At 48.3% G+C, this 20595-nt stretch overlaps 1 protein-coding gene across 1 annotated transcript in view; it reads left to right on the forward strand.

Moving 5' to 3' along the window:
- The window catches only part of LOC144127777 (nitric oxide synthase-interacting protein), an 88067-nt gene that overhangs the window by 36155 nt on the left and 31317 nt on the right, over positions 1-20595 (forward strand). The window contains exons 4-5 of the mRNA XM_077660676.1: positions 12733-12857; positions 18220-18336. Of these exons, the coding sequence (XP_077516802.1) occupies positions 12733-12857; positions 18220-18336 (242 nt within the window). The remainder of the gene's footprint in view (positions 1-12732; positions 12858-18219; positions 18337-20595) is intronic.

Raw genomic sequence — 20595 nt, forward strand, 5'->3', positions numbered from 1 at the left:
CAATACTTACTTCCACACCGTCTAAAAGTATCTTACCTTCGGGGTTAACATTTGCGTTCTTAGTGTGGAAAAGAATAGCCTGTGTCTTTTTAGCGTTCAACCGTAAATGATTTCTCTGTGACCAGTCACTAACAAATGACAGTGCATGGTTTGCAGAGTAAATTAAATCATCAATATTTGCCTCTCTGAAAAACATAGCAGTATCATTCGCGTAACCAACCCATGATATGGCGTCATGCAGGGAAAAAATATCATTAATATAAACAACAAATAACGAAGGCCCAAGGATACTTCCTTGCGGTATGCCGGAAGGGATGCTTTTTAAGTTAGAATTATGATTGTTGTGATTTACATATTGTCACCTGTTATGAAGATATGAGGAAAGAAGAAGATTTGCACTGTCACGCACTCCGTAGTCCTCCAGCTTAGACAATAAGGTTTCATGATGGACATAGTCAAACGCTTTTGAAAAATCAATGTATAGACCTAGTGCAAATTCAATGGCGTCAATGATGAGTTCCTTTTCAGCTAATAGTGCTGATTCCGTGGATTTTTCTTTCACGAAGCCATACTGATACGGCGAGATCAGAGAGAATTTGTTTAGGAATCTGTAAAGACGCGTGTGCGTTATCTTTTCCAAACCTTTTGAAAATATAGGCAGTACAGAGATGGGAGGAAAGTTATGTTATTTTTTTTATCACCTCCTTTGTATAGGGCCACCACTTTTGCAATCTGCATGTTCCTGGGAAAACAGCTGCATTCTAGAACCAGGTTATATAGTTAGCATAAGATAGACGCAGTCAGATCAAGGACATAGTTAACTGGAGAAATCTGCATGTCATTGACATCCAGTGTCTCATGTCAGCTTCCTCACGTCCACTTCCTCATGTCAGCTTCTTTGCACTTATTAACTTTGATAGCTCTGCTAGTTTGATTTTGTCTGTGGGGTTCGATGCCCTCATGCATTCGAGTTTCAATCAGCTTTTTCGTCTCCTGGAGAGAGCTCTGTCATTTCCTGTTGAGCCAACCTACCACATACTTATTCTGCTCATTGCATAATGGGGCGCTGAGGTTATCGTTAATTGCTTGAATATTAAATGTCGTCAACCTCAGTTAGAGCCGAACATCTGTTCTGCAGCGAAATCCTGAATTCGTCTACTTTCTTTCCAACTCATTAATTGGCTTCCGCTTCACTACACTAATTTATTTCGTTTTCTCTTCATGTCTAAGCTAATTCGAGACTTTACCATCCTGTGGTTGCTACAACGCACCTTTCCGAGGTCTTCCACATCCTGAATGATGTCAGGGTGAGCACAAGGTATGAAGTCTGTTTCATTTTTTAGTCTCGCCACTGGTACCCTTCCACGTCCATATCCTGTTTTCTCTTTTGTGGAAGACTGTATTTATGATCACAAATTATTCCTTTCTGCAGATTCTACTAACAACTTCCCCCCTGCTACCATAGAGCCTCTGCCATAGTCGCCTACTGTCTGTTCTCTCTCTGACAAAATCGTGAATATAGTGAAGGAATTGCCATTCTCCTCGCAAGCTCCCCTAGAATCCCATGTGTGTGATGTGTCGTTTTTGTGAAGTGAAATTTTCCCACAACAGGGTACATCAAACCTCCAGTGAACCCCATTTGCCATTTTGCGTTCAGTATGTGGGGTGTTGTTTCTGCTGAAGCGCGAATCCCAACATAAAAACGTAGCAACTGTTTATTCGATTAGCGATGGAAGCGGACGAGCATACCAACGCTACGCACGTCTCGGTACCGGAAGCAAGAAAGCCGCCCTTCCCAGCCAGGCAGCCTGTCTTTGTAGCCGCCGTTGGTGACGCAGCGGTGGCGTTGTGTTTTATCGGTAACGCAGTCAAGCTTGCGGCCGTCTTACGCTCGGCCGGATGATAACAAGGCGGAGGCTGCGCGGAAATATGCACAGTGTGTCGCCACATCACCCCCACCGCTGAGTGGAGAGCCCTCAAGGCTTGTAAAAATCTGTGCAGCGTACCTGACGTCATTGGTGTGTAGTGACAGGAGCAGGCTGCGATGTCGAGGGTCGTGGATGGACGCCTGTGGGTGCACTGGAATTTCCTGGTTCGGCGGAATCGATGCAGGCTATCTTCAGCCGGTTGATAGAGACGTGGACGTCGTTCCCGTTACCGCGCAGGGTGAAGGTTTTGTCATCGCGACGGAGAACTTGGTAGGGTCCACTGTAAGGTGGCTGGAAAGGCCTGCGGACGGTGTCGTCGCGGAGACAAGTGTGCGTGCATGTTGCCAGATCCTTGAAGATGAAAAGGGCAGTCTAACAGTGGTGAGCTACAGGTGACGGGCGGAGGGCAGCGATGGTGCGTCGGAGCCGGGTGACGAAACCACTGCGATCTGATGTCGCGGTGGTGGATGGCGGTGCAGGTGCAGCAAGATATTCGCCTGGGAGACGAAGTGGTTCCCTGTAGACGAGCTCTGCGGGTGTAGCCTGAATGCCTGGCTTGAAGGTGGCTCAAAGACCTAGGGCGACGGCTGGGATGGCTTCGAGCCAGGTTGAGTCCAAGTGGCACATGATGACTGCTTTGAACTGTCGGTGGAAACGCTCGATCATCCCGTTGGTGCAGGGGTGGTAACTGGTGGCCCTCGAGCGCTCGGACCGATGGTCAGCCCAAGGAGCCTGAAAATGTGCGATTCGAACTGTCGTCCTTGGTCGGTGGTGACGCGGTGAGGGGGCCCGAAGCGAGCAATCCAGCTGGCGAAGAAGGCCGAGGCAACGTCTTCCGCGGTGATTCCCTCGAGGGGCCACGCCTCAGGCCATCGAGTATACCGATCGATGGCGGTGAGGCAATAGCGATAGGGTCCAGCTGGGGAAAGGGCTCTATGATATCCAGGTGGACGTGTTGAAACTGACCAGAGGGCTGGGGGAATGCTCCAAGCGGTGAAGTGACATGCCTGGTGACTTTAGCGCACTGGCACTGAATGCAGGATCGTGGGTACATCGTGTTAGAAAAACTAGCCACCCTGTATATGCAATGCCTTGTGACCATCATTGAAGGATGGTGGGGACATCTTGCTAGAAAAACTAGCCACCCTGTATACACAGTGCCTTATGACCTCGACTGTAACAGAAGCTTGGAAGAATGCAAACATTATCTTAATTCATAAGAAGGGAGACGCCAAGGACTTGAAAAATTACAGACCGATCAGCTTATTATCCGTTGCCTAAAAAGTATTTACTAAGGTAATCGCTAATAGAGTCAGGGCAACATTAGACTTTAATCAACCAAATGATCAGGCAGGCTTTCATAAAGGATATTCCACAGTAGATCATATTCACACTATCAATCAGGTGATAGAGAAATGCGCAGAATATAACCAACCTCTATATATAGCCTGCATTGATTACGAGAAAGCATTCGACTCAGTAGAAACCTCAGCAGTCATACAGGCATTGCGTAACCAGGGGGTAGAAGAGCCTTATGTCAAGATACTGGAAGATATATATAGCAACTGCACAGCTACTATAGTCCTCCATAAAGTCGGCAATAAAATTAAAATAAGGAAGGGCGTCAGGCAAGGAGACACGATCTCGCCAATGCTATTCACCGCCTGTTTACAGGAAGTATTCCGAGCCATGAATTGGGAACAGTTGTGAATAAGAGTAAATGGAGATTATCAAAATAATTTGCGATTCGCTGATGACATTGCCTTGCTGAGTCACTCGGGAGGTGAACCGCAAATCATGATCAATGTGTTAGACAGGCAGAGCAGAACGGTGGGTCTAAAAATTAACATGCAGAAAACCGAGGTAATGTTCAACAGCCTAGCAAGGGAACAGCAGCTCACAATTGGCAGCGAGGTGCTGGAAGAGGGGCAGGTAGGGAGGTGCTTAGGGCAGGTAGTGAGAGTTGATCCGGATCATGAGAGGGAGATAACTAGAAGGATAAGAATAGGGTGGAGCGCATATGGCAGGTTCTCTCAGATCATGAGTGGCAGTTTACCAATTTCCCTCAAGAGAAAAGTGTACAACAGCTGTATCTTACCGGTACTCACCTACGGGGCAGAAACGTGGAGGCTAACGAAAAGAGTTCAGCTTAAGTTAAGGACAACGCAGCGATCCATGGAAAGAAAAATGATAGGTGTAACGTTAAGAGACCGGAAGCGGGAAGAGTGGGTGAGGAAACAAATGCGGGTTAAGGACATCCTAGTCGAAATCAAGAGGAAGGAATGGGCTTGGGCAGGGCATGTAATGCGAAGGCAAGATAACCGCTGGGCCTTTAGAGTAACGGAGTGGATTCCAAGGGAAAGTAAGCGTAGCAGGGGCCGGCAGAAGGTTAGGTGGGCAGATGAGATTAAGAAGTTTGCAGGCAAAGGGTGGATGCAGCTGGCAAAGGACAGGGTTAATTGGAGAGACATGGGAGAGGCATTTGCCCTGCAGTGGGTGCAGTAAGGCTGATGATGATGATGATGACTGAATGCAGGAGCGCGCCCAGGTGCAGCAATCGCGCTGCATGGAGGGCCAGACATAGTGGTCGGCCACGAGGCGTGTAGAGGCGCGTATGCCGGGATGGCTGAGATAATGCAGCTGGTTGAAGAGGCCACGGCGATGGGAAAGGGGCACGTAAGGCCTGCTTCGTGCTGTTGACATGCTGCAGTAGATAGTCGTTGTCGATCCAGGTAAGGGGACTTCTTGCAGCTGTAGTGAGGACCCGCCCTTAAAGGGGCCCCGAAACACATTTTCAGTGCATTGTTTTGCCTGTTGGTTGCATAGAATGAGTTATAGTGATGCTCTTAGCATTGGTCGTACCGCGTACACTGTGGTTTTTAATATTTTAATTAGCTCGCAAAAACAAATTCGTGGCGCTGACGGTGTCACCATACAGTGACGGTTTTTAGCAGCAGATGTGACATCACCGTGCTTGTTGATTGGACATAGAGCAACTATACTGCGAATTTGGTTAATAACTAGAGATACGTTTTGTCAAGTTTTTGTGTTTTATATTACGTTAACAAAACCAGCTTGTTTGCCCTAGATAAAAGCACTGTAAATCAAGGAAAACAAAAACGCCACCAGAGGCACTGGCTACTTTTTGCATCGAAGGACTTTGCGCCTCTCTGTAAACATCCTACGACCTAGCACTAAACACTTATGGCTACTCTCTATGTATCTGAGAGCGGCTTTGCGGAATCGATCCGATCGAGCCATTGCACTGTATAAGCATTCGTTTCGGTCCCATGGAAGGATGCGTTCGTTTCACATTTAGCAGGCAGTGCGCATCGTCAGTTTATGGAGAATCACCGGGTGGTGGCACCAGATGGCGCCACGTTCCCGTCAACAGCGCGCGCTCCTTGCTCGCCGTGGCCAACCAGCGCGCTACGAGTGACTATAGAACGACGGGCGATGGTTGGCGGTAAGCAGTAGCGGTACGCGCTATGCTAAATGTGTCTGATATCTTGCGCAGGCTGTCACACCGTCGCAGTATCTCGTGCTCGAGTTCGGATCCATAAGTAAGGGAACGTCACTGATCAGTGTTCCCTTCTGCGCCGTCGACGTGATGATGAAGCATTGCTGGGTCAGCTGGGCGTTCACATGGTTGTTACCATGCAAAACGGCGCTGCCAGCCTTGGCATGAACGAGTTACAGAGAACAGGCAACCATGGAGTGCAAACTTCCGCCACGTGCTAAGATAGGCTCTTTTGATTAGTCGCTCTCGGTGTCGTCATTGGGAGAGTGAAATGGGAATGGGAAGCTGCGCGAAAATCGAGTTGAGGGCAGCATTTTGTTTGCTTGTATTTTGAAATTTCTTCATTGAATAACTCCCGTTCCTATGCATCGATTCTCGTAATTCTTTTTGAGTCAGCAGCCCCTTTAAGAAGTTCTTGCAGTTGGTCGTCCGTAGTCTGAGCCTCGGCGAGGACGTAAGCTGTTATCTGCGAAGAGCTGATAGCTGCCACACGGGAAAGCGCGTCGGCGACCACGTTCTTCCCGCTCACATGTCGGATGTCGGTGGTAAACTGGGTAATGAACGAGAGCTGGTTCTGTGGGACCGGCGGGAGTTTGTCGCGGCATTGAGAGAAGGTGTAGGTCAGAGGTTTATAGTCGGTGTAGATAGCGCAGTGCTGTGCTTCGAGAATGTGGTGAAAGTGTTGAACTGCTTCGTATATCTATCGCCAAAAGTTCTTTGTAGTAAGCTGGCGAACTCGACTAGGCGGGGGTCATGTTTTCGTTGCTGGGACTGGCTGCAGAAGGGGTTGTTTTCCGAGCTGAGAGTCTTTTGGAGAAGAATATCAAGGGATGCCAGGTGTTGTCTACACGTTGCATAAGGGGGGCGCCGACGGCGAAGTTAGAGGCATCCGTGAGGAGCCCCAAAGGAGCGTTTGGCACGGGATGGGAGAGAAGTGTGGCGATGCAGAGAGCAGCTTTGCATTCTTCGAAAAGTTGAGTCAAAGCCAGCGTCAACGTGACAACTGGTTTCCTCGTAGACCAGCCAAGTCATCATGGAGGGGAGCCTGGTAGTTGGCTGCATGTGGCAAGAAACGCCTGTAAAAGTTCAGCATGCCAAGGAAACGGCGAAAGTCTTTAGTGGTCGCGGGTTGGGGGCATTTTGCAGGTCTGAGATGCGTTGAGGCAAAGCTCTAGTTCCCTCTGATGAAACTTCATGACCGACGAATTTGACGACTGAAGCGCCGAGCGTGCTCTTTGGGACATTGACGAGTAGACCGTGGTCATCGATGCGTTGGAAAAGTAGACGAAGGTGTGTGTGGTGTTCGTCGGCGTTACGGGAGAAGACCAATATGTCGTCAAGATAGACAAAGCAGAAGTCGAGGCCACCGACCACTTCGTCGATGAAGTGTCGAAAGCTTTGTCCAGCGTTCCTTAGGCCAAAGCTCATGAAGGGAAACTCGAACAAGCCGAAAGGGGTAATGATTGCAGTTTTCGGGACGTCGTCCGGATTGATGGGTATCTGCGTGTAGGCCTTCACCAAGTCTAGCACGGAGAAAACGTGGCAGCCATAATTGTGATGGGTGAAGTCCTGTATGTGGTGAATGGGGTACCTGTCCGGAATGGTGCGGGCGTTGAGGGCACGGTAGTCCCCACAGGGCCGCTAGCCTTCACTGTTCTTCGGGACAAGGTGAAGTAGCGACGCCCATGGGCCGTCGGAGCGGTGGGCGATTCCCACACGGAGCATGGCTTCGAACTCTGCTTTGGCTATTCATATGCGGTTCGGATGTAGTGCATAGGGGTGTGCTTGCACATCACGTGATAACCCGCTACGGCACGTGAAACCAGGAAATTCGGCGAGTATGGCGTGGTACGGTGAATGATTTTCAACACCGAGTACTTTGATGCTTGGCTGGTGGGTAGTCGTTCGCTGTCCTGGCGAAGAATGTCCCGTTGTCGCTTTGATGAGACGGACGTGGCAGCAGTCCAGAAGGAGGTTGTAGTGTGCCAAAAAGTCTGAGCCGATGTTTGGCTCGATGACGTCGGCGATGACAAAATTCCAATAAAAGCCATGGCTTAGGTTTTTAAACTGGACATGCAGGCGGAGTGAGCCGTAAGTCTTGACTGTGGATCGGTTTGCCGCGCTGAGCTCGAAAGACATAGGAGGACGGGTACCTTGAAGGTGGGCTCGTGGGTAGCACCAGATGTCGGAACCACTGTCGACAAGGAACCGCTGCTTAGTAATCTGGTCAGTGACAAAGATGTGACGACCTCCAGGTTGGCAGCTCGCAGCCGTGTCTACGAGCTGCCGTTCGCGTTTCCCTTATGTCCAGCGGAGCAGGGTGGTCGACATTGTCGTGTTTTGACCCCAAAGCGTTGATGGTAGTAGCACCGGTCACGTCACCAGGCTGCTGTGACGGGGTGGTGTTACGGTCACGGCTTTGCGGGTGGCACGTCGGCAAGCGTTGATTCAGGCATCGTTGAATGGAGCTGAGCTGACGTTTGATATCGTCGATACGGCGCGCAAGCTCTGTGGTGTTCAGCGGTTCGGCGCCTGGACGGTGGGCGACAACTGCAGCAAAGAGACCTCGATGACGCGATCAGCGGTCTCGGCAAGTTGGTCGAGAGGTAGCGTAAGCTGAGCCTGCAGAATTGCCTAGACATGCAGTGGAAGTCGTTGAAGCCAAAGTGCTCTCAGTAAGGAATCCTGGACATCCATGTTACCCACGAGAGCACGCATGCGGCGGAGGAGCTGCGAGGGCTTGCGCTCGGCAAGTTCTGCGGACTGTAGTTGTCTCACCTTCTGGTCTTCCGAGAGTGATAGGCGGCGGATGAGTTCTGTCTTGAGGTGTTCGTAAAGGTTGGACGTTGGTGAGTTGGCAAGGATATTGTGGACCTCATTGGCGTAGCGGGCATCGAGGTGGGCGACGACATAATCGTAGCAGGTCCGGACTTAGGCGAACCATACCTCGGGCGAGTTGACCCAAAACGGCGGAAGCTTGACAGCGACACGTCAGACGCCGTGCGGGGCAGCGTGCGGAATGCTGTCTGCAGGGGTTCTGACGTCCTCGGTGGAGCTGGCAGGATGCTGCTGCACGGAATTATTGAGTTGGCTGTGCCGTTCCTGAAGCTGTTGGTCTTGCTCCTTCATGGCGATGCGTCATTGTCTGTTGTCTGGGTCACCAGATTTGGGATGTCGTTTGTGCTGAAGGACAAATCCCAACATAAAAACGTAACAACTGTTCATTCGAATAGCGATGGCAGCAGGCGAGCATGCCAATGCTACACACGTTTCAGTAGTGGAAGGAAGAAAGGCGCTCTTCCCAGCCGGGCAGCCTGTTTTTGTAGCCACTGTCAGTGACGCAGCAATGGCGCTGTGTTTTATCGGTAACGCAGTCCAGTGTGTGGCCGTGTTACGCTGGGCCGGATGATAACAAGGCAGAGGCTGCGTGGAAATATACGCAGTGTGTCGCCACAAGTATATGTCAATGCCGTGTGATTTGCCAGATTGCAGTTCTCTCATCAGCCAACCTCCTCGCTGCACACTATTAGCAGCGTGCTGGGCGTCTGTGGTTTCATGTGCAATTTGGTTGCCTTTTGTGATAAGATCACATGGTTAAAACCATGTGGCAATGCACTGGGTGTGCTTGGCAGCACTGAGGTCCTGCTGGCTTCATAGTGCCAAGCAGCAGAAAATGAAACTGTAAAACAGTCATCTAGGCCTTCGGTCCGGCACACTCAAGATGCTCCCATCGTTTGGTGAAGTGTTGCAGCCCCCCGTGCTCATGACGTTTGCAACAAAGCCAGCCAAAACCATAACGGGTAGTTGGAGTGAAATCATCACAGTGAGTCTTTTTGTAAGCAGCTCTATCGGCTTCAGCACCTAGAAAGTGGAGCTGAACATTCTGAATAGGTCTGTCCCTGCCATCTACGACATTATTCCTCCAAGACCCATTTTCTAAGCTCTGAAGCCCACACGAGCTGTGGAAGACATGGGCCCGCATTGGCAAAGCTTACATATTCATTTACCACATGTATGTTCATCTATATATGGTGGCCATTCAGTGCGCGTGTTCAAGGCTTCTGCAATGCACATTGTCTTTGCTGCCGAAGAAGGAGACCGCCGGCAGTGAAATGCCCATGCATATGGACTCAGACATTCTGGATGCCATTACTTTGATTACGAAAAAGTAGTGCCCAAAACACAGGACGAAACAAAGAGGACACTGCATGCACTAACTTTCAACTGATTTTTATTCAGCACAAGTACAGGTTTTTGTACACTGTTAGAATGAGAATGTATCTTCCCACAATCCTTTCACACAGCAAGTCACTTCCTCCACATGTTCTATGGTTTGTTCGTGCCATCAAGAAACATTGTCTCCTTCCTTGATAGCAAAACAGAGGCAATGATCTCATGATCATCTTTCCAGTTTTTTATTTCTCTGGCTTCTACGGTCTTTTGTGTTAGCTGTCTTCTACTACTGTTTATGACTTTGCATTCACTGAACATCGGACTGCGTATGCCTGGCTTGCACTGTTGAAAATGTTCAGCAAGGTTTCCTTTACCATCTTCATGTTTTTGTTGTTTACGGAGTGGATTATGTTTCTCTCAGTAAACAGCATGGCAAGAAAGCCTGTTAGTATGCGGCAGTTTCAGGTAGAGTCCTTTACTACTTTAGTAAGGCAACAGCTATAACGAAGAAATTTCTCGGCCCTTTCAACTTCATTATAACGAGGTTGAACGGTGCTGTCAAACCATGATAATTCGAACTCTGTTCATTCATAATCCCAGATAATTTGAAGAATGTTTGCAGCCCTGCAATTTCTAATGCAAAATTTAACCGGATAATTCAAAGTGGCAGCTTGTACTAGCCTGGTTAATTCGAAAATTTGAGGTGCTATGTGGCAATGTCCAATTGTAGTTTTGCCATAAATTGATGAAGCAATGGCCCCACGGAGCTGTGAGGCCATGCCATAGGGTGATGTTAATGCTTGATATGAGTAGCGCCTCAGCCCCAGCACAAAAACCAGTTTGGCTTGTGGATGACCGAGACGCACGCTTGTCCCGCGGCGCGACCATTCTTGCTTGCCTGTCCACGATAGGTTGACTGTCGGCCTGCACCGTTTTTTTGAGTGGTGTACCATGGTTAGAGGGTTAGGTTACTCGCACTTCTTATTCAGAAGAACGGCTATCTGAACTGGGGGGGTCGACCTATACGCAGAGCCGACCAATGTGAAGGGTTTTTCTGGGTGAGAAGCAGGCAGTACATGCCCGTGCCAGCAGCCGTTGTCGGAAGGACACATGGAACTCCAGACTTCAAAAAAAGTTGTTAATTTTTATGCAGGTTGGTTTTGCTAAAGAAAATTTGAATTGCACGCTGTTTACTCAGCTCGTGAGCACTCGTGGTTGCTTCCTCAGACAAGCGATAGGTAGCGTGATGGCAAACTTCAGATTCATCTGATAAACTCTTGAGTGTACGTCGCGCCGTAATCGAAAACTACAGGACTGTTTGCACTTCGGTTTGTCACTAGGCAGTCAGGTTGTGCGCTAGTGTGGAAGGCAGGATGGAGTGCTGATTTTTCGCTGTTGATCTTCTATGGCTGTCTTCCCTATGACTGCGCCGTTATGCATTCATTACTTTCAGTTGCGTGCGTGCTGCAATGCCATCCCCCGGATAACTATAACGTAAAGTGCAGTGGTGAGACAAATGGGGGAGAGGGGGCGCACGTGATGACCTATCTAGGAAGTGCCATAGGCCCCTCTTCCAGATGGAGTTTCCTAAGCGGTTGAGCACCTGGTTGAAAAACAGTTGTACCCATGTATGCCGGTCGTTCCCACCGTTAACACTTCAGGCCCTCCCGTAGACCAGTCTGGGTGCACAAATACTTGTGGGCTTCCAGTGGTCTAGGCTTGAGGGGGTTCTGAGCATTGCAGCCCTACACGAAGGGCCGGGCATCAGGCCGGGGAGCTCGCTCATACCTGTTTTACTGATAGGCACTCGGGGACACCCATGGCAGGCACTTCGGCAGATGCTTCATGTCCATGGTTCGGAAGGTGCGCCCAGTATCCTCTTTGGCAGTTATGCTGAGAGCCACTGTAGGCCCCCCCTTTCAAGACATGATTCTTTTTAGGCTGAGCACCAAGCCAGGGGATGCTTTACCCATTAGAAAAACCAGTAGGTTCCCGATGGCACTGGGGATCGAATCCAGCACTTTCCGAACGCGGGGCAGATGCTCTACCACCTGCTATGTCAGGAATGTGCCTTCACAATAGTGCTTTATTGTGAAGGCACGTTCACTACGCAGCATATGGTAGAGGATCTGCCCTGCATTCGTACGGAATAGGGCTTTATTATGAAAGCACATTCACGATGTAGCATGCGGGAATGCTGCTGCATGCAGTTGTGACCCAACAGCGCGTTGCGGTCGTCATGAGGAACTAACTAGGCCCAATTCTCACATTATGTATTGCATGGGTTTTTGTGGGAGCTTGGGCAGGAGTGGCTAACAGAAACGTAGCGGCTGGGAATTTGAGAGCAGCTGTGTCGGGTAGGGCTGGGAGACTTGTGCATATGGGACTCGATTCGAAGCACCTGGCAGTGGTGCATGGGGCTGCCTGGTTTTGTTGCTGATGAGCCATAGAAGGCTTTCACCTTAGAGCACGTTTATGATCTGAGAAAACCACGATTTATCGTGTTTCCTGTCTCCCGTCTACACCTAGAAGGGATAGCAGTGTAGGCTGGTAGCATTGCAGCTTGCTCCTGGCTTTCTCTAGACAGGTGAAAGTAGCGCCTGTGTTAGTACTCTGTTGATGCTGTGTGTTTGGGCAAGAGACAGACAACTGACCTCGTAACTACCCCCTTGCTGTGACAGGTGGGCATTGTATGCAGGCTACGCATGTGTGTGACACATTCTTACTTCCTTCGCTGGTAGGGATCCTCCTGGATGCCACCACCAGGGAGATTAGCTGTTCTGAATATGCTGCCAAGTGCATTGCAAGAAATATTCGTGGTTGTTGTAGTACAGACATCGTTTCAGCCTCTTTTGCTGGCTGTTGCTGGGGCCAAAATTTGCTTGTGTATCCTGTTTTCTTATTGGGCACTTTGGCCAGTAATGGGCTCGTTAAATTGTGAGGATTTCATTAAATTGACACGCTCACTGGAGCAGCCTGCAGTCTTGAGGCAGGCAGTGAGGGTCCAGATGAGATTGGAAGGTGCAGTGGTAGATGAGAGGGACAGACTGAGTGGCAGTGTTGCATTTTGTGGCCATTGTGCAGCTGCATTGTTGTTGTGCCCTGCTGCAGGAAAGGGTGCCCAGGAAGGGGGCCCCAGTGTGTCCAACATGGCGTTGGGCAAAGAGGCCCAGCTGCCCAGCTTCTGGGTGCCCAGCCTGACGCCCAGTGCCAGCAAGGACAAACTCGAGAAACCCGTATGTAGCAGCCTTTTGTTGCCAACCTTAGCAGACTAATTTTGCAAATTTGAGCGTATAGACCAGAATCCAGAGCCGCTCTCGGGCGTGGCCATTTTCCGCCGACTGGCGCGCTGTGGTGCGGGCGTTTTTTTGGGGACTGTGAGCCTGAGGCAGCTCCGTGGCCGCGCCTGCATTTAGCCGCAATTTACTGCCCTTCGGGCGCTAAAAAACGTTGCCCAGCATACTTCCACAGCGTGGTTGTGTTGCAGGAAGTCTTTGCGTTATCAAAAAGATGAAATTGGTGCCTTAATCATGACATTTAGTTTGACAATCACATTCATTGTGCCGGCGCTTAGCACACACTCGTGCTTATATTACTACAGTCTTGGTGCTCCATCGCAGAGGAAACCTTTTTTGGTCAGTATCAAGCATTATGTGCACAGCTAGCATGCAATTTCAATTCTAATGCGCTCAATCCTTCCTGCCGGCCATAAAGCACCCACGACAAATAGGGCTTTCTTGTCTCCAGCTACGTGGTGCGCCAGTTACATCAATAAATTATCGTTGTGAGCTCAACTGAGTCACAGGGCTAACAGAAAAGAAATTTTGTCATGGTTTATGCTACCTGGCGCACGAAAACGTTTTCTCACTTAATTTATTGAAGATTGCATTAGTATCAGCAAAGAGGCCAGCTTTCACGAATTCTGCGACCCGAAGTCACTTTTTTTTTTTCTTTGGAAGCTCTCGGCGCGTGTGACAGCGTCGCGTAGCCATTTGGCCAAGTGTCATAGAATCTAATAAAATCGTGTATACATTTTTGTGATTCAGGTAGGTACCAACAGCAGAGATATACTACGGTCAGCCCTTTACCTCCCCGATCCCTCTGGGATACATGCGGAAATAGCAACTTAAATTGGTAGCGGTTGTGCTTACATCCCCGTGCACGAATTATGTTTAACGGGAACAATAGCAAGCTCAGCGCACGGATGTCGAAGACGTACTGGTGATTGAAAACATGCGCTTTGCCTGGACAACCTTCAATCTGCAGCTGGCCGATCCGGTTACCGCTTGCACATCTCTGCACCATCGTGTCAAATCAATAAATATACATTCTGGTGCATACAATTATCATAGATGGTAGCGTACGCAAAAGAGCAACAAATGATTCGCCAATGTAGAAATGTGCTTGTAAGTACCGGTTTCCAATCCGCACCGTACCTGGTCGACTACCCTCGCATATGTGTGTAACAATGTTTGTCAGATAACCGTAGAACGGCCTGGGAAAATGTGAGTAGTGATGCACAGCATACAGCCACATACGTTAGGCGATAGAGCACATCAGCGACGGAAGCGAAGAACATGTAAACACGCATTCTACGCGCTGCCGGCACGGCCTGGCCACAGTCCAACGTACCGCGCGTGGTGACAGATGGCGACTGGTGTCGAGAGTAGGAGCGCTCCCGCAGCCTGCGTGCGAGGGTAAAAGAATCTGGTCTATAGTGAAGAGCTTAAGAGTGATGGCAGTAGAGGGCATTTATGTCTCTACCCAGGCTCTGTGGGAAGGCTTGTCACGCACTTTGTTCACTGCAGCACTCAGCTGCCTGGCAAATGGCTGTCAATAGATGATATGCAAAGTGTGCAGCAGCATCATCTCTTAGTGCTCCAAGAACTAGGCCCGCCATATCTATTCAGACGAGAAAACAAAACTGCTGCCCGGTGTTGGGTAAAGACAGCTGCGTTTTGTGTAAAAGGTGAAATGCCGATGCACTCTGCAAGGATACTATGATGCATGCGGGGACGTGGGATATATTTAAATTTAATAGTGGCATGTGCCATGCGAGGTATCAAGAGCAGCGACCCGTTTAGGGTTTTCACTTGCAGCTATGATTATTTACGAAGCGTTATAGGTGATTTGTTTTCAGGTTATTACATCGACCAGGCTATATGGTCTCTCTGATCAGAAGAGGGGCCGATCTGGTGCGTTTAGCAACTCTGCTGGTATGCGGGCCGTCTGCCGTGAAACACCCCAGCAGAGACAGCACAAACCACAGGTTGCCTGGCACAGATGTTTGGGGCACTCCTGGTAGGGACTCTGGCCAAAGCTGAGTGGTCACAAGAGGCAGGGCACAACACCCTGGTGGGGCCACAAGTTTGACGAGATAGAAAATCATCATCCTCATTATTTAGTGTCCCTTAAGGGTCCTGTTACATAAGTGGGGGAGCAAAAAGATAAAAGTACGACGTGATCAGAAGGTGACCATAAATAGTGACAGGGCATTGCAAAAGGGCAAAGCGAACATACATAAGTACACTGTGGTCATCCGGCAATTCGAATAACATCAAAAAGGGTACACATCATACGGATAAGGGTGCAAGAAGCAACTCAGGAAAAAAAAAAGAAGTTAATAACAAGTGCAGCTGTGGTACATGAGAAGTAGTTGGCAGTGTTCTTTCACTGCACCTGATAATAAATATAGTCCAAGAGTAGATTCTTGAATTTATTCGGATCGCACTTAATTGCTATGTGCTCTGGCAGCTCATACCATTGTTTTGTGGCTAATGGCGAGAAGGATTTATGGATTTATGAAGGAGGTTATTCTTTGCTATGGTTGCTGTGGCAGTGAAAGGTATTAGTGAAAGGTAAGGCAGTTACTGCATGGACAGTTCTTATAGTCTCTCCACTAATTGTGTGGACAGCACATTGGTTGATGACAGCTTATGGCCTCTGATTTGCTGGTAAATTCAGTGGGCCTGATTGTTGCTATGTCCCCTGGAGGGTGTGAGACAAGCAGCTCACAGGGGGGCATCGATGATAACCATGCCAGCAGGCGGTCCCTGTCTTTGGCTTGGCAGTTTGTGTGGTATTTCTGCCGCTGTCCAAGCGGTGTCCATGGAAATTTTGGCTGTACTAACATCAGCGATGCCTACAGGCGTCACTGTCACCAGCAAGTAGGCTCAGCAGACGGGGGGGGGGAGGTCGGAAGCCCTCAGAGGGAGCCTAGGAAGGCAGGATACAGTCGCTCTGCTCGGGGACGTTTGCTTGGGATGGTGTAGCATTCATTAGTGAGCTCGGCAACAACTGTGTCTTAGGCAGTAATACCAGATGTGATGCGCACACAACATGGGGCACTGTGCATAATACTGCACAAAACATCAGTACTCCAACAAAAGCTGTTTGAGAGCTAGTTGGTGTAACACTGCATTTGTTAAGAAGTTTGTACACTGCTTTGAAAGCCAGTTCCCAGAGCAGCTGAAAGGTGAGGACGAAGTACACGCAACTGAGTGCAACTAGCTATTGCTTGCTGCTGGTGGTGGAGCGGAGTGATTTGGCCGATCATCATAAATTGTGGGGCAAAGTTTCAAGAAACAGGTTGTCATTCTCACGCACTTGAAAGACAGGCTGAGATAGAGAAGTGTCCCATCAGTTGCTCTCACGTATAAGGAGATAGAAATCATTGGTTCATACACCCACTGCCACCCAGGAAACCAGCCCACAGATTGAAAACAGGAAGAGGCAGGTCACACATTTGACTGATGTTACTTTATGCTGTTTATCTCATGTTTTCATCTATTTTCTCAGTTCATGATGTGCTCCACGTTACTGTCACTTGTGGCGGAGTGGAGCAGACAGTTGCAATTCATTGCGTGTATGTTGTCCTCTGTTTTATGTCATTTTGGGAACGTAAATTTCTAAGCACTGCGCAAAATTCTTAGTAGGCGTCAGCAGTGTCAGAGACATGAGTAGGGGAATAGAGATATTGATGATTGCAAGATTTGCTAAATTTGGAGCAAGCATTCAAAATTCGCATGCCCACGTTAGATAGACTTTCATGCAATACACTGAAATCACCATTGAGAAGCTTGCTTCCTTTAGAAAAAACACGTGCAGCTGACAGATGACACCCCTGTTCTGATGTAGGGGAGCAGTAACATGCACCAGTTAGAACTTTTGCTGACAGGGGCACAACACCCAGGTGACTTGACTTGCAGCCACCGCTGACCAAAGAGGAATTGACTCCCATTAAAGTCGATGCGTATACCCCCCTGCGTGGGATGGCATTCTGGCATGCTCAAAGCAAGAAACGTGCGGCGATACGATTGCAAGGCCAGCAGTCAGAGGCCAGTGGAGGTCAGAGGCGATGGTATGGCACTCTGGAGCGACAGTTAAGTTTGACGGCCAGCAGTGGTAGATTTGCAGTTTTAAAGGAGTATAGACACCTAGTTTTTGAGTGCATGGTTTCTTCTGTGTAATGATGCGTAAGGCTTTAAATTAAAATGCATGGATTACCACATGGTGTTTCCTTACGACTGCTAAATAATTTATTACCAGTTTTCTCTCTCTCGTGCTGTTTTGGTTTTGGTTTCAACAGCCAAACGACCTTTATGACGTCAAAGTTGCATATAGCTCATGCGAGGCATGAAAAGACTGTGATATAATCACTGCTTCCTCGTTTTACTTAAGCTAGTCTGCCTTGAGAACCAGAATGAAAATGAATGAGGAAGCAGCGATTACTGTATTGAAATTTCTCTTGTACACAACTTTGACATCAGATAGCTGCTGAATTTGGAAGCAAAACAGCATAGGAGAAAAATTAATTATAAATTATTTCGTGGTCTTAGGCAATTATTTCATGGTGACCCATGCATAGTGATGTCTTATGGATCATTGCAAAGAAGAAAACATGCCACCAAATTAAGTTTAAATTCCTCCTAGGTGAAATTTTATTTGCAGCGAAGGAAATTCGTGCGGAGAGCTTTTGTGCTTATTTACTTGCTGTGAAGTAATGCATTTAAAATTTTACTCAATAATTTTGCAGGGCAGTGTTTCTCAGTTTGCATCACTGTGTGCACCTAAAATGGGGCCAACAAATGATTTAACTTGAACAAGGGAGTACCAGCCAAAACACAAAAGACACAGGAGAAGAGGTAGGCACATCGTTCCTTGCCTGTTAAACCCCTCTTGGACTGGTACTACTCCTTTTTCAAGTTCATCTTGCACCAAATGGTGGCCCAAGAACTAACATTGTTGCAGCCAACGATGCTCTCCAGTGTAAGCCACCATTGCGTAGTTTGTCTCTCTCAGTATTTCCCCTAGCCTGAAAGTATAGACATCGTGGCCGCCTCAGAACAGTGCACATGCACACTAAGCTATGTGGGATTGGTCTGTTGGGTCTTCACTTGTGTCGAAGCGCTTCTCCGTGTCACACTCTTGCATTTGCATGGCGCCATGCCATCTTCCATCCCACGGAAGTTTGATTTGGTGTGGGTAGGGAGCTCGTATGTGCCGTCTGGGATGGGCATGCGGGGCATGTTCCTAGTCACCTACAGGGAGACTGAGCCACACACTCACGCATGCAGTGACTCTCCATTGTGTGTGCAGAAGAATGTGGTGCTGTGCCCCATGAGTGGCAAGCCCCTCAAGGCCAAGGACCTGATCCCCATCAAGTTCACGCCCGTGGTGGACCCAGACGACCGAGCATCGCTCATCACTAAAAAGGCAAGCAGCTTTCTCAGTTCATGTTCCATGTGGCATTGCTGCTGGCTGCCCTGCAGGGACGTTGGGGTTTGGTGTGTTTTAGTGCGTTAGTTGAAAGGGATGCCCCAAAATGGTGTACGAGGCCCTCCATGCACAATGGGAAGGCAATCAGTGTAAAAGCGAACCAATGGTTTTGCATTACATCGTTTGATTCATCTTTTTTGCTTTACATTAATGAACATTATCGCTGCCTGTGCTTGATGAATAATGTTGATTTCTTCTCCCATGTAGCTTTAGTCTGAGCAGCTGAATGGCAGTTGGGGTGATTGCAGGTAGGTCATCATATGAGGCATACAAAACTCCATTTATCATACTTGCAAATAAGTAACGTGAGGCGGGAGTTTGTGCCCATAAGAAAAAAATATTATTATGATTATAATGCAAGCTCCGAACTTGAAACATTAGCCAGTTTTTGCAAAATCAACTGAAAGTGCTTGCCTTAAATGACCCTTTCCTCACCAAAAAATCTGCTCATGTCACGGATTTTCTCGCCAGCACAGATGATACTGGCTTTGGGTTCTCTGTAGATGTACAAGACCTGTTCTATTCAGTCCCTCAAGATCAGATTGTGTTGGCTGTGAAACCAGACGACGACGTGTCTTTCCAGAACTCATCAAACATGTCAGTAGATAGTTTCGTCTCTTTATTGCAGTTTTACTTGATATCTACTTTTATCATCTTTGACCACCTGCCTTTATTGCAGTGCAATGGAATTTGTATTGGGTCATGCGTGGTTCCAATTTTGTGCTATATTTTTTTTAGCAAAAGTAGATCAGCAGTTAGGTAGGTATCTTAATGGGAGGAGGGTAGTTTTAAAGGTTTTTAGATGTGTTGACGATTTTTTAGGGTTTTTAAAAAAGCAGACGACCTTCGCCTACCCCTCTACAATAGGCGAAGCTTTAGAAGCTTTTAACAAACATGGACTCGGGCTAAAATTTACCCATGTACTTCCTGACGCAGCTGTTTTACAGTTTTCAGATTTGAAGCTAACGTTCTCTGAAAGGCACGTCTGGTGGCGCTATTGCCCTCATGCAAAAAAGGATTTGCTGCCTTATGATTCGGCACACTTGACTCAAAAGAGCCATTGCGTCGCACTATATGGAATCCTGTCTCAAAAAATAATGCCCGCATCAGATGCAAACGAGTTTTCAGAATCAGATTAGCTGACTTTTGGTGGCGGGTATCCCCCCTTCAGTCTTGATTACTGTTGCTGAAACCCTGCTTCAGAAACTGAAGACTGGAACAAGAAGAATGGATGATAATCGTTGGAAGGCCGATAAACTGTGGTTTTGCCATACTTGCACAAGACATCGCACAACATCAAGAAAGTGGCCAACAGGCATGGTGTGTCCATTGTATTTTCGGCACCCAGCAAGCTGGGAAAGTTATGCCCACGCATTTGCGGCTCCAGAAAAAGAGGATGCCAGATACGACATGACACTCAGTCTGTGAAGTGCTCAACGGGCGTGATTTATGCCATTGCCATGACATGTGGAAAGGTTTATGTAGGCAAAACCGGCCGTTGCATCAACGAACAATTGGGGGAACATGCGCGAAATTTAAGTAAGTTAAAAGATAAGTATGCACATTTGGTTGCGCACGTAAGTAAGTGCAGAGGATGCGTGGCTCGTTTGGCTGAGACTAGGATTCTAGGCAAGAGTGCGGACAGGACTGCGCGTGTTAGCCTGGAAGCTTACTATATATATTAAGAGATATGGCGACACTTGCATAAGCACTCCCTCATTATCTCTCTTTGCAGCAGAGGTAGATTTTTTAGAAGCAGCCAACGTTTGAGTTTTTATGTCTTGTTGTTTGGTTGGGCTAGATGTTATCTTTCACGATTGTTCGCTCTCCTCCTCTTCACCTTTGTTTCTCGCCTTATTTAAGGTGTGCCCTCCTTCAATAAAATTCAGTTGATAGTCAGCGCTTGTGTCTTGTCCTTTCTTCGTCTGTGGTTGCATGCTTTGGCGCTGCTCCTTTTCCTAAGTTTATGTATGCTTCAGAGTGTTCTATGCGTGTGCCGTGTTGTGTGTCGTAGAGCCTTTCCCTCTCTCGCACACACTGCTTCTCGCTCGCCCATCTTGTCTACACTGCCACTGTCCTAGTTTTTCTCGGCTCGGTTGAAAGACGGGAACTTAGGAGCAGAGAAAAGACACAAACACATAGAACGCACAAACACACACGGAGAAGCGCAAACGCAAACATGCATTTCCTAGAAAT

This window comes from Amblyomma americanum, chromosome 4 (assembly GCF_052857255.1).
Source record: "Amblyomma americanum isolate KBUSLIRL-KWMA chromosome 4, ASM5285725v1, whole genome shotgun sequence".
Classification (NCBI taxonomy): domain Eukaryota; kingdom Metazoa; phylum Arthropoda; class Arachnida; order Ixodida; family Ixodidae; genus Amblyomma; species Amblyomma americanum.